Genomic DNA, 16,725 nt, shown 5'->3' on the forward strand with positions numbered 1-16,725 from the left:
GTTAAAATAAAATTCAAAATTGGGTTAGTGTATTATGTCTGGTCTGGGTCCCACAAGAGAGGTCCACCCACGTGAATGGAGCGCGTGAATGGAGCGCGTGGGGTAGAAGAGAGAAAGTATAGTGAAGTAGGGAGGAATCTCCTTTATACATAGCAACAACGTCACACTAACCAAAAAGTGAGACCAAAAGAGTTGGACTGAGGCAGCAACAGACCTTGTCATGTCAAGTTAAATGTGACATACATCAAATAAATGCCACTAAATCTCTCTCAGATTCTCTCTCAATTTTTCTCTGTCTTCAAAACAAGGGTCACGTGATAGACCAGAGAGAAGCCAAAGCCAAAATCAATACCAAAACCAAAACCAAAGAGAATACTAACTTGTGGTCTCTCTCTCTCCCTCTCTCTCACTTCTGGGGGTGTTGTCGTTCTTGTAAGTTGTAATAGTCATAGAAGAGAAAAGTTACAGAACGGATAAAAAGAGCAGAAGGGTACCTATTTCTCTTTGCATTCCTTTGCAGTGAGTGTGTTTTATCAGTTCCGTAGCTCTGCTTAGAGTGAGAAAGTTAGAGAGAGAGAGAGAGATAGAGAGATAAGAGTTCGGGACTGTGCTAGAGAGAAATGCAACAGCACCTGATGCAGATGCAGCCCATGATGGCACCTTATTACCCAAACAACGTCACAACTGATCACATTCAACAGGTTTCTTCCTTTCTCTTTGCCTCTCTGCCTTTTCTTGCCTTTTTTTTGTTTACCCTTTGGATTATATCAAATTTTGTTTCTTGCTTCTTTGGATGAATCTTTTCTTTTTGGTTTATCCTGTAGCTTCTTGGGTTAAATGGGTATTCACTGTTTGATTTCTGTTTTGTTTTTGTTGGTTGTTATTTTCATTTTCCTTCTATCTGCTTGTTCTATTTTTGTTATTCATGGTTCCTTATTACCTACTCAAACTGGTTTTTTTTTTTTTGGTGCTAGTTGTGGATCTTTTTTGTTGTTTAAAAGTTAAGATACATGTTATTAACTGTTATTTTCATTTTGCTATTGCATTAATTATTATTTGAAGTTCAAATGAGTGTGTGGGCTATGGTAAATGGGTTTTCTTGTTTTGTTTGGGTATTTTATTGGTTTCTGATTATGCTTAGGTTCAGGTTTGGTGCTTCTTTCAAAGCCTTTTTCTTTCTTAAACTATTTTAAATGATTTACCAATATATTTACAGGGGCAGAGATTAGTAGCGTTTGGTGTTATATCCTCATTGTTTATTGTATCTCATAAAGAACTGGATAGTCTTTTTTTTTTTTTTTTTTTTTTAATTTTTTTATCTTTGCGTGTTCTTTAAAAATTGTATATCCTGTGTTATCTATCCAGAAATTCTAAGGACATTAAATTTTTCACAATTTATTTTATAATTTGTTAAGTTGCGAAGCTGAGTGATACAATATCATTTTCATGATCCCATAACTGACATTAATTTTATTGTGCACTAATTATCATACACCACCTCTCTTGAAAAAAGTTATGAAATTGTTCGTGTTTGGTATGATAACGACAGGTAGGATTTAATATTGATGAACATGATCAGTATCTTGGTATCTCACGTTAACTCCTTATGCTTCAAGCATTAGTTTTAAGTAGGTAGCCTAGAATGCTTTGGTGTCTTTCATGGCTACGACTTACATGCACTGTTGACCAGTGAACCAGGAAATTTGTTAGGGACATATGAGGGTCCCCAAAAGAGGCCTTAATGCAATGCGTTGGGACCCCACCTTAATTCATTCTTGTACTGCGAAAACGACAGTCTGTCATCAACTCCGATACCACTTGTTAGAAGATAGCACCATAGGTGGTCTTCTAGTGAGACCTTATTATGATTTGTTGGGACACTACCTTAATCCCGTTCCCATACTAATTGCGAAAAGGACAACCATCAACTCTGACATCAGTTGTTAGGAGATGTTACCTTACTTAGTCTTGAAGTGAAACCAAAATATAATATGTTGGGACACAAAATTAACTCCAAAGTTTAAGCCTACCTGTCTAATACTGTTATCATAATCACTTACTCTTTCATTCAAAAAAAGAAAAATTACTTACTCTTGTACTTATATTCTCAAGATATTCAGCCATTTAAGCTTCTGTTGGATTCTTTTTGTCTCTTTTTATGGATGGATGGCTTATGACAATTCAAACCGATAACCATCTTTCGGCTAACTTAGACTCCTCTGTCCCTTGGGACCGACAAGGGGCAGTACATAACACTTTAAATCATTATCCTTGCATATTTTCTATCCTCGATTTCATTTCACATGTGAGTTTGGCTGATCTGTTTTCTTACGTGTATTTGTAGTGTATAATATAAATTGATTTGGGATTTAGCTTAGGTCATGAAGTTTAAAGCTGAATTGCATTCATGAAGCCCTGTCGAGAGTTTCAAGTTACTAAGTGTTAACTGGAGATGAAAATGAAGAGAGAGAAATTTTAAACAAAAAAAAAAAAAAAAAGTATAAAAAAGATGGGTGTTCTAAGGAGGAGGATGACCCAATTCATAATTCGTTATGGGAAAAGAAATTAATCTAGATGTTTGCTGTAGCTGCATATCAAACTAAAATGTTTGAGAGGTTGCACTAATGTCAGGGGATGGGGATTCTTAGGATGCTATAAAACTATGTTGTTTCTGAAGGTGTTCACTAGTTCATCTAATCGAGTTTACTAGGTTGCAAATGGTTTTTGAATCAAATTCACTAGTTCATCTAATTGAGTTTACTAGGTTGCAAATGGGGGTTGATATCAAATCCTGCAATCCCGCATTTACTTGGAATGCTGTGTGGGTGGGGGATATATGAAATGGGAGATAGCTACTGTAGTGATAAGCCAAACTAGCCGGTATTTGACTAGACTTTAATCAACTGAACTCAGCTAACCCTTTAACCCAAATGCAAAGCTCTCCATCATTGTTGGTTATAAATTTGAAGGGTCTCATGCATTATTACCTTACTTGCAAGAGTTGACTGCATTCTTATGTAGAAAGTCTTGTGTTGATCCATTTCATGATTGATTATCTGGATACATCACAATTAGTTACTACATTTGCTGGCATAATAGGCTGATGTGGTTTAATGGTATGTTACTTGTCTTTATTTGTAAACTATTTTGGGGTTGATAGTGGAAAGGTTTATTAATAAGTCACCCTTGCCACTCTACAGAATCATACATGAGATTTTCGTCTCATATGGCTCCTCATTCAATTCTTTTGAAGTTGTTTGATCCTTTCCCTCATTCGAGAATCTCCTCCCTTCTGCCACTCTGCCTCAAAGAGTAACTAGGATCAATTTGGTCGCATTTTCATTCATTTGGAATTTGGGCTCATATAATTTTGGAGGCTTATATGGAATCATATTTAAATCAGATAACCACACATACAAAGGAAAGTCTTTTTAATTGGGTTATGCCCTTTGAATGTGCAGTAGTAAGAATCCTTTTTGATAAAAATTAAAAAGTTCCTTTTTTTGCTTTTCTTCTTGGGGGTTGTGAAGTATCAATAAAATTTTAATTGTGGGTTGTTACAATTCCATGGAAATAAAATTAAGTCTGTTGTAAGTTTAATCTTGCATCAATTTGTATGAGATTATCTTCAATGTATTAAAAATGCTTTGGATGTATGCAACTTTGTAGGAAATGAAAACAAGAAATGAACTGATATATATATATATATATATATATATATATATGAAATTTTACTGAGTAATACTAGCAAGTGCATAGCTTAATCTTGTTGGTGAATATGTGAACGACTTAGCACTTACCATGGCTGATGAGGTATTGTCCTAATTCGGGCTTTGCTTATGATTAAGTAGGCAGAGTGGAAAAATGAGTGTCCCGTGAGACATTGACTAAGAAATTTTGGTTTGATTATGATGATTATTCACAATTCTTCTGTAAAAGATGCACCAAACCCACCTTCATAGACGCGTGCCCATGTACTATGCTGCACATAATAGCATTTTCATGTTGTCTGGAATTTAAGGAAATTTTTTACTTGATATATCTATTTTGAGTGAGAAATTGATGTTGAGTCAAGTATAATAATCATAGAACATGGAATAGTTTGATCATCATTATATGGATTCATTTTTCTTTTAGGTAACCATAAGTCCTCCATGTAAAATTTATATTGTCTCTATTATGTTGTTGATTATAAGAATATTACTCTGTTGAATGGGTCCAAAATATGCATAAAGATAGTTAACCTTTATGTATTAATTAAAAATAGTTTTTTCTAATTTGGTGCCCTTATTTTATTTATTGGAAACTCTCTCTCTCCATTAGTAGTATGGGGCGAGTTTGGTTTGGCAACATGTGGTTTGGAAAATGGCACTAGACCCACATGAAGTCCACTCCTTTAGTATCTGCTAAATTATAACATTAGACCGACTGCAACCAATAGCCACAACCACATACAAATGAATATAGTGCACCTGTTTTAAATTGTAGGTGGGCAAAGTGTTACTTTTTCTTTAAGCACATGATCTATATGTGCATGTTTTGAGTTTAGATGTGATGGGTGCTAATGGAGTGTCTCTTGGGTGGCCAAAGTGGCACCTACTAAAACTTAGGTTGACAAAACAAACTTGTGCATTGCTGTATATGAGCAAAGTGTTATGGTCTTTCACATCTGTATCCTACACAAATGCTATGCTATGTTACACTCAAGTAGAAGTTTCATGTGCTTTGGCAGATTTGTCTTAGCCTAAGCTCCTAGAACACGCTATTACAGTTAAATCAGTTTGTAACTTGCCCAAGTGTTCTTATTGAGTAGCCTAGGGTTTAAATGAATATATAGCATGCTAGACGGACCGTTTCATAACTTTGAAGATTTATTGCCATAAAGCTTAACAAGATATGTAACTGAGTTTATTTTTGAGTTAACAATTTGTTCCTGTCTTACATTGTTTCATACACTTGATGGGTATTTTCCCATCTAGGACATTTTCAAGTGTTTGTCTTGTCCTCATTTCCATGTCTCTTATTTTTGTTACTGGCACTTCACACATTTTGAAGAGTCCATGTCTCATGAGGACTAGAGGTTTGCCAAATCATTTTTTTTTCTATGGGTTGCAGTTCTAAAGATTTTACTTAGAGGCTAATAATGGAATCTATCATTATTTCTTTGCTCCTGCACAATAGATTTAACTAACAAGCGGGAATAAACTAGTTCCTTTTAGTATCACGGCAAGGTGGTAGTATGGAAATTAAACGGTGGATTGGATTTAAGATTTGCTCTTTTAAGGAAATTGTTATGGAGAGATTGTGTGGGAGACTGGTAGCCACCAACTATGGTATTACCAATAATGGATGGAAAATTTCAAAGGGTCTTGCTCCCTATGGTTTAGATCATTGAAGAAACATCTCATATAATAGGTGGAGCTTCTTGATATGGGTGATCAAATATCAATCTGAAAGTAAGAAAGGTTTTAAATTTTAGTTTCTGAAATGATGTCTTTGCGTGATGACTTCACTTTGCAGTGGATATTTCTGACTTCGTTACTCATAGCTTAAGACCCTAAGATGGATTATATGAACTGGGTAACCATACAAATTTTAAATCCCATACAAATTTTCCCTTTTAGTTCCTAGTCATTTATTGGTGTAACCATGAAGTTCAGCATGTTTTAATCATACAGTGATACGGAAGGTACATCTTAGTTGTTTGATTTTAGTTTTTGGTAAAGTAGAGCTGCAATACATCGGTTCAACAGCTCCTTCAAACAATTCAATGTGAAAAAGAACAAGGACTAATCGGATGCATTTTTCAAAAAGTATTAAGTGGGAGGTTTAACCTGCTGTCCAAAGCAAATTCTTAGCCAGATTTCAAAAGAAAACAAAGCTTAACCAGTGAGCTATGAAAATGTTTTATAGTTTACATAGTCATGAAGTTGTAGAGTCGTATTGAGAAAATTTATATAATTTGCATGGGTATAATAGTGGACATTCATGAGCTTGAAGTGAGAATAAAATGGGATGTTAAATCTCATTCAATTGTGGGTTTTTGTTAGATTTATGATTTTATATTTGGTAATTTATTATTATTGTTTGAGTTTCAGTTTTCCAGTTAAAAACTGTGTTTCACATGAATTGAGTGATCCCCTCAAAAAAAAAAAAAAAAAAAAAAAGCCCGTGCGACTTGCTTTTAAATTTGCACTCTTTTGTTAGCTTTTCAGAATAATTACATGAGCAATTTCCTTGGTACAAGTAAAAATAATGTGTTCTTGACATTTATAATTGTTGATTGCTATTTCCTGGATATTAGTTGTATCATTGCCGCTAAATTTTTCCTAACTTCATTGTTTATACATGCAGTATCTGGATGAGAACAAGTCACTAATTTTGAAGATTGTTGAGAGCCAAAATTCGGGAAAAATGAGCGAGTGTGCAGAGTAAGCAGTAATCTTTTTAGTTTTCCAATTTGATAAATGTGGTTTTGCTTGTCTGGCATTTTCATAACTTGGTACTGAGCCACTTACTAAAATACATTGGCTTGTGTGGGGAATGTCTCAGTACTTTTGGTTTGTGTTCCTCTGCCAACAATCAAGTCCAAGGCTTGAAAGGTTTCTGTAACTGCTGCATTGTCATAACTTCCATTATACTTATCATTTGCTGTATTGATTACTTGTTGAAGAAAGAAATTTAGTCTAGTTCTGGTAACCATAACATGACATTTAATTCATTAGTGACTGGATGTTTGTGACTTTAAGCACAAAATTGAAACACTCCTCTAGAGGAATACTATTATATTGTTCTGCATCTTTCTGCTAGAAGTATAGTACTGCCACACGTGCATCAAAGACTAGCCGCTTGGGTTACTCATTAGGAATTATTTAGGTTGTCTAGAAAATTTCTTATGTGTCCTTGGTTAGTATATGCATCCAATCTAACGATAATCGCGTTTCTAGTGTTTATATCAAGAGAAATTCTAGTTTGAGTGAAATGGCAAAAAGAACAATGAATGTCTTGTAAATTTCACATAAATGTTGAATAGCTTGCATATTTACTTTAGAGTTATGTTGGGGCTGCTACAAATTTTACATGGAGCTTACAAATTGATGTATCACCAAAAAATCATTTATTAGGTGGTTGAAACTTACTAATCACATTCATTACCACATTAGTTTGTAAGCTTTATATAGTAAAATTTGTAGTAGCCTTATCATTTTCCTTTACTTTATTGAAATTGGCTGTACTAATTCATTAATTCATTAGTATAATGATTGAAGCTTTGCATAAGTCAATTCATATAAGCACCAGCCAGACTTGCAGCAGGAGCAATATATAGTTGGAAGTAAGCAGGCCATAAATTTTTAATGTTTGAAATATCAGAAGGGCCAATAAGTTCTCTCTATTGTTGCAGGAACCAGGCAAGGCTACAGCGAAACCTTATGTACCTGGCGGCAATTGCAGATTCTCAACCCCAACCCCCAACCATGCATGCTCAGGTACAGAATGCATTTCTATTTTTAACTTATGCATTTCTTATTTTTGTAACTTTCGATGCACTGTTTATTTGAGCCGGCCTTCTTAGATTTTGAGGTGAAACTTGTAACTGGACCCATGTTTTATGTCTTGCTTATTAAATAAATAATGGGGTTCTGTTGTTTTTACTTTTGCATTTAAAACCATTTTAATCACATGATATATATATTTTTTAAATTCATTAAATTTTTGTTGGATTGTATATTGTTATCATGTGTCCCCATATATTATTGAATGAGCAAGACTTAAGTACAGTACAGTACTTAGGTGTTGTTTCTTAAGTTTTTCTTTTAAGATTCTGCCATGTGAATATTTTCTGATGGGATGGAAGTGTATTTTTTAGTTAAATAGCCTCATGGTTGAATCCTAAGAAAGGAACTTAAGGAATAGCACCTAAGGTACCATGCTTATTTTTTGTCCTAATTGAATTTATATCAAAATTCATGTGCATTGAGTAATCACTATGGCCAATTTACTTATTTAACATCACATGCAGTGTTTTTCATCATTGTAATACATTCTTGTATTAATCACTGCAAATTTGAGGCTAACAAAGCTTGAGGGATTCATAAAGTTAAATGCCACTATATTTAACACTATTTGGCAATATCAGTTTCCTCCAAGTGGCATTATGCAGCCAGGAGCGCACTACATGCAGCACCAACAGGCTCAACAGATGACACCACAATCGCTCATGGCTGCACGCTCCTCCATGTTGTACAGCCAGCAGCCATATTCGGCACTGCAACAGCAGCAAGCTTTACACAGCCAGCTTGGCATGAATTCTAGTGGAAGTTCAGGGCTTCACATGCTGCAAAGTGATGCTAGTCATGCAGGAGGCAGTGGGACACTTGGGATTGGTGGCTTTGCTGATTTTGGTCGTGGCTCCACTGGAGAAGGCTTGCAGAGTGGTAGGGGGATGGCCGGTGGGAGCAAGCAAGATATTGGGAGTGCTGGGTCTGCTGAAGGGCGAGGTGGTAGCTCCACAAGCCATGATGGGGGTGAGACGCGTTACTTAAAAGCTGCTGATGATGGGAATTGAGAGGTAAGAATGAAGAACAAAGTATTGGTTAGCACCTGAACCTAGTAGACATAGGTGAGAAATATGAACTTAGGGGGGCAAAGAGGAACTTGCTGCTTAATGTACTTTTGTCATCTTATCTGACACCTCTGCAATGATGTTCTTTTTAAGTAGTGATAATGCATCCTATGGTAGTGTATCGTGTAAATTTGTAGGTCATAATGTGATGTGTCTTAATGTTGGTCACTTTCTTAAGTTTATTTATGCTTTTCATTAGTTATGGATGAGTTTCTATGTTTTTAATATATGCTATTTTAGTATTCTGAAACCTCACAATTCATAAATGAATTCCGAGATATGCATCCCAGGCATTTTAGTCTACTTGCTCTAGCTCTCTCTTGAGGAACTAGGAAATTTATACTAAAAAGACATGGCCTTTGTCTGCGCATGCTCGCTTTTGCGCAACAAGTTGAGCCAACTAGCTAGCTGATTGAGTAGAATGTCTAGTTCGAAGCTTAGGTGAAGTTAAATAGAGCTATTCCTGTTTTAATTCTCTTCATGGCACAACATTTTCACGAGCCTAATGGAAGTCTAATTCAGTATTTAGTTTCCATATAAGAAACATTTTTACTAACAAATAGTGACTGAAACATGATTTTACTTCATTGAGTAATCTAGAAAATAGTGAAATTATCAAGTGCGCTCTTACTACACCAAAGATCTCACATGAAGATTATGGGACAAACACGGTATTTGGTGTCACTAATAATATGTTCTTTTAATAAAAGTCTTTGTTTAACCAAAAAAAAAAAAAATCTGCCGGTCAGCATAAAATTACATCCCAAACCTCTGTACCTCTTTTCTTTCTGCCTTTTCTTTTTTAATTTTTTCTCCTTTTTTAAGGCAGATAGCGGAGGAGGGTGGAAGTTGCTTTTATTTTTTATTTAAGATTTAATTTCTAGTGTGTTAGGGACAATGTAGTCTTTTTATCAGGAATTTAATAAAACGAAAAGCCTTTTTTTTTTTTTTTTTTTTGTCATAACTACCGCGTATGACCGATTGTGATGTGATTGATTGCTGCAAGGTAGAAATTATGTTGGTGACATACTGACAGATATAGGTAAAAATGTTGTTCCAAAAAAACTACAGATCATGTTAATGATTGTGAAAAAAAAAAAAAAAAAAAATTCTTCAAAATTAGTCAATAATGAAAATGCACATGTTGTAGAACTTGTTGAGGTGGCATAATTAGTTATGTTCACACTCACATAGCCTGTAGAGTTTTTATTTTTGCTTATTAAAAAATGTATTTTGCAAAACAATATCAATTTTCTTAGGACCTCAAAAACAATAGATTTTTTATTGTGATATATGGTATATGTAATATATGGTATATGTGTGCTTGTTACGATAAAAAGTAGAGTTTGGTAGGTATATCAAATAAAAATAATGTCAGCATTATTGAAAATTTTATAAATCTCTTTGTTAATTATCCCGATTAATTAACAATTGATTTTTTTTAGGGGCTAATTAACAATTGATTGATAAATCGATTTGCTGGTCAAGTGTCGTACTCAATTAACCAAAACCATAATATAAACCAAATATGAAAAATCAAGCAATCCACAGGAGTATCAAAACCAATTTTAGACATTTGGAACTCTTCTATATTAATTTCTTCTCTCTTAAACTGTGTCTGTGATCATGATCAAATTCTTTGACAAACTCCAAGAACCACCTGGAAATTTCTTACCCTTTTTTTCCAAAAAAAAAAGAAAAGAAAAAAAGAAGCAGAAGAAGAAGGATGATAGACTCTATGACTTCAGCTTTTGATGTCATCACTAAAAATATTACACCATTGAATATAATGTTATAAAACCTAGATTTGGGTTTCCTCTCTTGTTGATGCTCGATAATAGTATTTTCCACTGGTTGATCAAACCTAGATTTGGGGTTTCTCTCTTTTTGATGCTCGATGATAGTATTTTCCACTATGATACCTCTTCTAAAGTTGGGTTATAATAAGTACTTTCTACGATTGCGTGTAACACACAAATAATGAGGTAGTAGCTAACTTAATTAAAACATGTTTGATTCAGATAATAGCTAACTTAATAAAAAATTCCTCCTTCAATTGATCGAGCAACAATCAAATAGTTGTTGAAATTACAGATCACTCTTGAAAAATTGTCTTCTTTTGAGCTTCATCTTGGGGTTTTTGAACTTCGACTTTGACACACGCTACAAACTTGACATAAAATTACAAAGTCATGATATTTTCCAATTGAGATATTAACACTTTTAATAAATGAGTAATATTTTACTGGTAAATAACACATACCAAGTGATTTCGAATTCACGAAATACCCTACCTTACTTTAATAACTGAGTATTTGATAATGATATAAAAACATATTAATGTTTCTCATTTATATACCTGTCTACATAATATTAAAGTAGAAATTTATTTAAGAATCTAAATTAAATTTTAATTGCACTCTTATTTTGTGTAAGTGTATTAATTTCCCATTAATTTAAATGTCAAGTTTCTTTAGATCTAAAAATGCACTATAATTTTGTGACAAATATTTGTTTAATTATGAAAAAAATTTACCTTCAATCTAGTTTAGAAGCAGGTTCTTCTAACTCATTACTTGAAGATTGATAAAACTGATAATGTATACTTTTAATTACATGACCTATTTAATAAGTTATGTGATTTGTTTAAATAATATGCGTTAACGGTTTTATAAGCCATCACATTATGATTTGAAAAAGATTCTTCCAAATCAGTTGGGGAGCAAGTTTGTCCAATTATAATCTAATTTGCATGAAGTTTGTTTGTTGTTTCTGTACTATTGAATATATATATATATATATATATATATATTCTTTTTTTGGTCATGAAACTTTAAAAAAAATCTTTCATATTGCATGTGGCTTTTGTGCCACTTGTTCCTCTCATGTATGTTCATTTTTCTTTTTTAAATGTAATGGTCAATATTAGATAAGTCAAATTCTCTAATGCTAAAATAGTTCTACATAATTAGACATGTATAATTACATTTAATCAGAGTGGAGAGAATCATAAATTGTAAAACATTTTTAATAGTTTATGAACAAAAAAAAAGAAAAAATTAAAACTCTAGTGATGGAAAACAAACTTCATGCAAAATTTAAGGACCGAAACAATATTTTAAAAACTATATTCCTATTACATAAAAAAAAAAAAAAAATATTATAAACCAATTCAAAAATTTAAAGTGAGAACTTCAATTATAACCCTAATATGAATAAATATTAAAATTGATAAATTTTGTAAATATTGACAAATAATGTCTTGATAAATTTTGTAAATATTGACAAAATGTTTTGATTTTTTTAAAGTATCTTTAATCAACAATATTTAAGCATTAGAGAAGTGTCAAAATAAACAATAATACAAAGGTTAAGAGGCTGGAATGAACGTTTTGTATCCATTATATCCCTCATTAGTGAATAAGGACATGTTTGGTGGATTGTAATAGGCGTTGTAATGTAATAGTTATTCTTATAGTTTAGTTATTCTTTAGTTTGGTTATATTTTTATTATAAAGAATAGTCATTCCTTATAAATAGTTCTTCTTCAAAATGAGGAATAATTATTCATCTTTAAAATGTTGTATTAACTATTTCTTGGTAAGTGCAATAATTTCAAAACTTAATATATTTCAAAATAAATAAACTTTCCATATACATCTAACAATTATAAAAATAAAAAATCATAAAAAATAACACATAACTCTCTTAAATTTAAAAATAACAATTTTTAAGGAGATATAATTGTATGAGTAAGATATTTCCTAAAATAAACGTTAAGTTTCATTCTAATGTTATAACACACAATCAAACTAATGAATATATTTAGTTATTACATTATAACACATTTTATTACTAGTAATAAATATTACAATTCATGTCATAATCTCCATTCAGTGTACCAAACGTACTCTTACTTATAACAAGCATTCAAGTGATATAATCAAATAGTAATGACATCACAAGCTTTGACCATCATTGGACTCGATATGTAGGTTATCTTGATGGGTTTTGTCTTAATTTTGGTTGGTTCTTGGCTCTTAAGGTTAGGGTCGTGTTGAAAATGGTGATTCATATGCTTGTCCATTTGCATTGATCAGAGAGGAAGAGAGTATGCATGGTTCTTAATGTATAACAGTATCTCCTTTTATAGGCTTTCTTAGTTAATTCAGATCTTACGGTTTCCAACTTCCTAGAAGCTGGAACAAAAGAAGAGACAAAATTGAAAAAAAAAAAGAAAAAAAAAAGAAGAAGAAGAAAGAAAGAAAGGGACTTGGCGTAGACCATGCTTCGACACTATTACTTTTAGCGTTTGATTGTATGAACTTTCTAAAATGACTGCCATGACATAGTCCTCCTTGAATCTTAAAAGCTAAATTGCTTGCAAAAACACCATTAAAATAAATAACTAAAGAGAGTGCAAAAAAGAAACAGTATTACTATTCAAAATATATGGATTATTCTTTTTTTATAGATGAATAAAATTTAAGAGAAATACTTCGTTACTCATATTTTCATAACTTATCACCTAGGAATATATTACTGGAATTATTTTTTTGTCCCCTAATAAAGACGAATAATAATTGAACACTTTAAAATTTATTGTAAAAATGTGGTAAATTTTTTTTTTATAATTTTTTTTTTATTATTAGGTCAATAAACTAATTATTTATTTATTAGTAGGGTAAGAAAGAATTTGAATTAGATCATTTATTCAACTTCCAAAAAAATTAATTATTGAGTTAAGGGAACCTGCATATTTTAACTAGCTACTAAACAAACCTTATATAACTTCCTGTGTGAATACAAATTCTTTTAACAGTCCTCTTCAAGATCTCGTGCAGATTGATGTGTCTTTCTCATATGCCATGTGTTAGGTTCTAAAGTTTAGGATTTTATGTATTTAGAACTCTAATTTGTATTGTTGACAAACCATGATCAAAACAATGTGTTTAGAAGTGTTTAAAGCTAGCTCAAAGTTGTATGTCAATGTAAAGTTGGAATCGAGTTTAAAGCAGGAAGCACTATGGCTTTCGGCTTGGCTCGATCGATCGAAGCTTAGGCTCGACCGATCGAAACTCGGGCAGAATGCTTTTCTGCAGATTCGTCCAACTCAGCCCTAGTTGTTTTAAAACGTTTTTAGGGTTTCTTATTTGTCCTAAGTATAAAAGACAAACCCTAGCCATGTTTTAGTGTTGCTCATATTGCGGTTTGTGTAAATCTCTTGTGAGATCTAGAGGAGTTTTCCTTTACATAAATTTAGGGTTTTCAAGAAGTAGATATTTTCTACACCTTGATGATCAATTTAGTTGCTGCCATTAGAACTTAAAGAATACACAAGCGGGGGTGCTTGTAGCTGGTGGGAATCCAAGAAAGAAGGAGTCCATGGATTCGGAGCTTGCACGTGGTCGTATTAGTAAGTTCTACTGGTTGGTAGTATTAGGAAGTCAAGCGGGGATGCTTGTAAGTCCTTTTGTATGAACTTCGATTCTTTCAAGATAGTGGATTCAGGTTTACCTTGAGGATAGGTAGGTCAAATCCTCCCCAGGTTTTTACCAGTTTGGTTTCCTGAGTGATCATATCTTGTGTTATTTATTTTCCACTGTTTTGTATGATTTGATCTTTATTATTGTGATAACCTAGACTTGTTTAATTGGACTAAGTAACAACTTGGCTAATTACCTAAATTTAATCAATTGTTTAAGGGGTTTAAAAACTGTCACCATGTGGTCAAACATGGACCGCGTGCACCATTCATATTCGTGTGAAAACAACAAATTAAATTTGTCAGTGTTCATAATATCAGTGTACAAATCATGAATTCGTGTTAACCACCCAAAATTCTAAAACACTCTTCTTTTTACCGTACTTTGAACCTAATATTTGCTACAAGCAATATACCTTTTCAACAAAAAATAGTCCACAGATGCACTAGTAGTGCACTGACAAACAATATACCTTTTCAATACATGTTAGAATATTCTTCCAGACTTAATTGCCACTATAATATTTTAGTGAGATCCAAAAAAATAAAATAAAATAAAATAAATAAGCAAATTGAGAACTCATATGATTTGAGGTTATCATTGCAGAAATTTTTTGAAATGTTATTATGGTATTGAGGGTACTTCATAACTAGGCTTCACAACAAAAATAAAGTTTATTTTAAAAACAACTATTTGATTTCGTACATTGAAAATAAATAATTTTAATAAATAATTGATTTCAAATGTATTGAGTAACCCTTATTTTGTCTTTTTTATTTTATTTATATATAGTTAAGATTGAATGGATATTAATTTTATTTTGTATATGGTAAGTTAAGTCTAGAATTCTGAAAAAAATTGTTGTTTATGCTTTGGTATCCTAAACTAAATTCTTAGCTTTGTCCCTGCACCATAATCATAAATCGAAACTATTACATTACTATATTGATGACCTTGAAAGTGATTGCATTTGTCACTTTTTTTATTACGCAAGTGATGTCTAGATCATGAGCACAATAAGACTATTTTGAAAATATTCTATCATTCAAAAAAGGAGGAGGTTCATGACTCTATCATCAATAACCTGTAGGTTGTATCTGAATCACATTAATACCAACTTCCAAGAGTCTTTCTCTCAACTTCTTTGTCCATTAGCACCTCTTGCTTTTAAACTTGAACTTTTTTCATTATTCATAAATTGCAGCTATCTTTTGGGTGTGAATGTAAATAATTTCCTTGTTTGGAAATGCAATTATATAAATTAAATGAAGTGGTGCAAAAGCAAAACTGATTCCAGCTTACAGCTACAAAATTGATTTGCAATTTATTTGGCTCTTCTGACATTAATTTATTATTCTTTACTTTTCTCTTTTGGTAGATTGACATTAATCATTCTAGCCAAGCTTTGTTGGAATTAATTGGCTCATATTTGTTGGTGCGCCAACTGGGTCAAAGAGCCTAACATCAAGGATATTTTGAGGATTTCCACATGATAGAATTAATTATGTTATTGTTATAAGTTATAACCCTAGCATTTCATATAGTGGATTGATAACTTCTCTCGCCGCGAATGTAGGCACATTGTCAAATGACATCAAAATCAATGTTTTAATCTTTTTTTTTTCCTTATTTAATCTTACTTAAACCAATTATTTACAATTCTCATATTAGACCAAGTAAAAATATTAATCTCCCTCCCACTCATAAAAAGATAGAACCTTAAATTCTAAATGGAGAAGATAGAAGCAAACCCTAATTAATTCACACAATTGTCATCAAACATGCGGTAGTTAATTTCCAACGACATTGGGCTCATCGGGCCAAAACCCCCAATTAATTTGTTTTTTCATTCTGGGTTTAACCAATAATGGGAGATCCCAAAAGAAGTTTGGTTGAAGAATGTTGACTTGGAACTGTTAATTATGTGGTGATTTCTTGTTAGAAATTTGACTATCTGAGGAGAATATTAGAGAGCCGAAGTGTTCGTTTGGGTGTCCTGAGCTGAATCATCTTTCTCACTTATTGTTTTCTAATTTCTCTCTTTTCTCTCGTGTTTCTCTCTCCAGTGAGATTTTGATCCCCTCTTTCTGATCCTCTCTCTCATTTTTATTCCCTCCTCATAGTGGACCCATCATGATGATGGAATATTCTGGACATGTGGGAGTCCCTTCACTCGTGGGACCTGAGTGGCTCTCTGGGTCCAAGCTATTATTTCAACGTGTCTAATCATGTATTAAGAGTGGGACTCATGACTGTGCTATTGAAATGATTTTCTAGTAACTTGTGACTAACGTTGAATCTTGTATTCTGCTGGCAGACTCTCCCAAGGCACTACCTTCTATCCTGGGAAACAATAGGCATTTCTTCAAGCACTCCTGCCAAGATTGCGCCCCTTCCATTTAGCAATTCGACATTCACCTGGTCAGTATTGATTAGATTTGGGCCAATCTTAACTTCGAACGTGCTGGGCTTGGGCTTGGTATGGGCCGGCCTTTTGCCCTCCTACAAAACACAACCTCCAAATTGTTCCTCTTGTTGCTTTGAGTGCGTCACTGTCCACTTTAGATGGATTGGAATTTTTATGCCATAAAAAAGCTCCACTTCGGATAACAAATT

The 16,725-nt window shown here is 32.9% G+C and overlaps 1 protein-coding gene across 1 annotated transcript; it reads left to right on the forward strand.

Moving 5' to 3' along the window:
- The first annotated feature begins 260 nt into the window (after positions 1–260).
- Positions 261–8,873, forward strand: LOC115981643 (GRF1-interacting factor 1). Its single transcript, XM_031103927.1, has 4 exons — positions 261–701; positions 6,355–6,431; positions 7,403–7,487; positions 8,138–8,873. Exons 1-4 carry the CDS (start codon positions 621–623, stop codon positions 8,564–8,566), a joined length of 672 nt encoding a protein of 223 aa, XP_030959787.1. The 5' UTR covers positions 261–620; the 3' UTR covers positions 8,567–8,873.
- Positions 8,874–16,725: the final 7,852 nt, after the last annotated feature.

The sequence above is a fragment of the Quercus lobata genome, chromosome 3 (genome assembly GCF_001633185.2).
Source record: "Quercus lobata isolate SW786 chromosome 3, ValleyOak3.0 Primary Assembly, whole genome shotgun sequence".
Taxonomy (NCBI): Eukaryota; Viridiplantae; Streptophyta; class Magnoliopsida; order Fagales; family Fagaceae; genus Quercus; species Quercus lobata.

Bases quoted from the DNA above. Each gene is read 5' to 3' on its own strand.
- LOC115981643 (XM_031103927.1), top strand. From the start codon at position 621: ATGCAACAGCACCTGATGCAGATGCAGCCCATGATGGCACCTTATTAC. The intron at 702-6,354 runs GTTTCTTCCTTT...TTATACATGCAG, and splicing joins CAACTGATCACATTCAACAG to TATCTGGATGAGAACAAGTC. The intron at 7,488-8,137 runs GTACAGAATGCA...TGGCAATATCAG, and splicing joins CCCCAACCATGCATGCTCAG to TTTCCTCCAAGTGGCATTAT.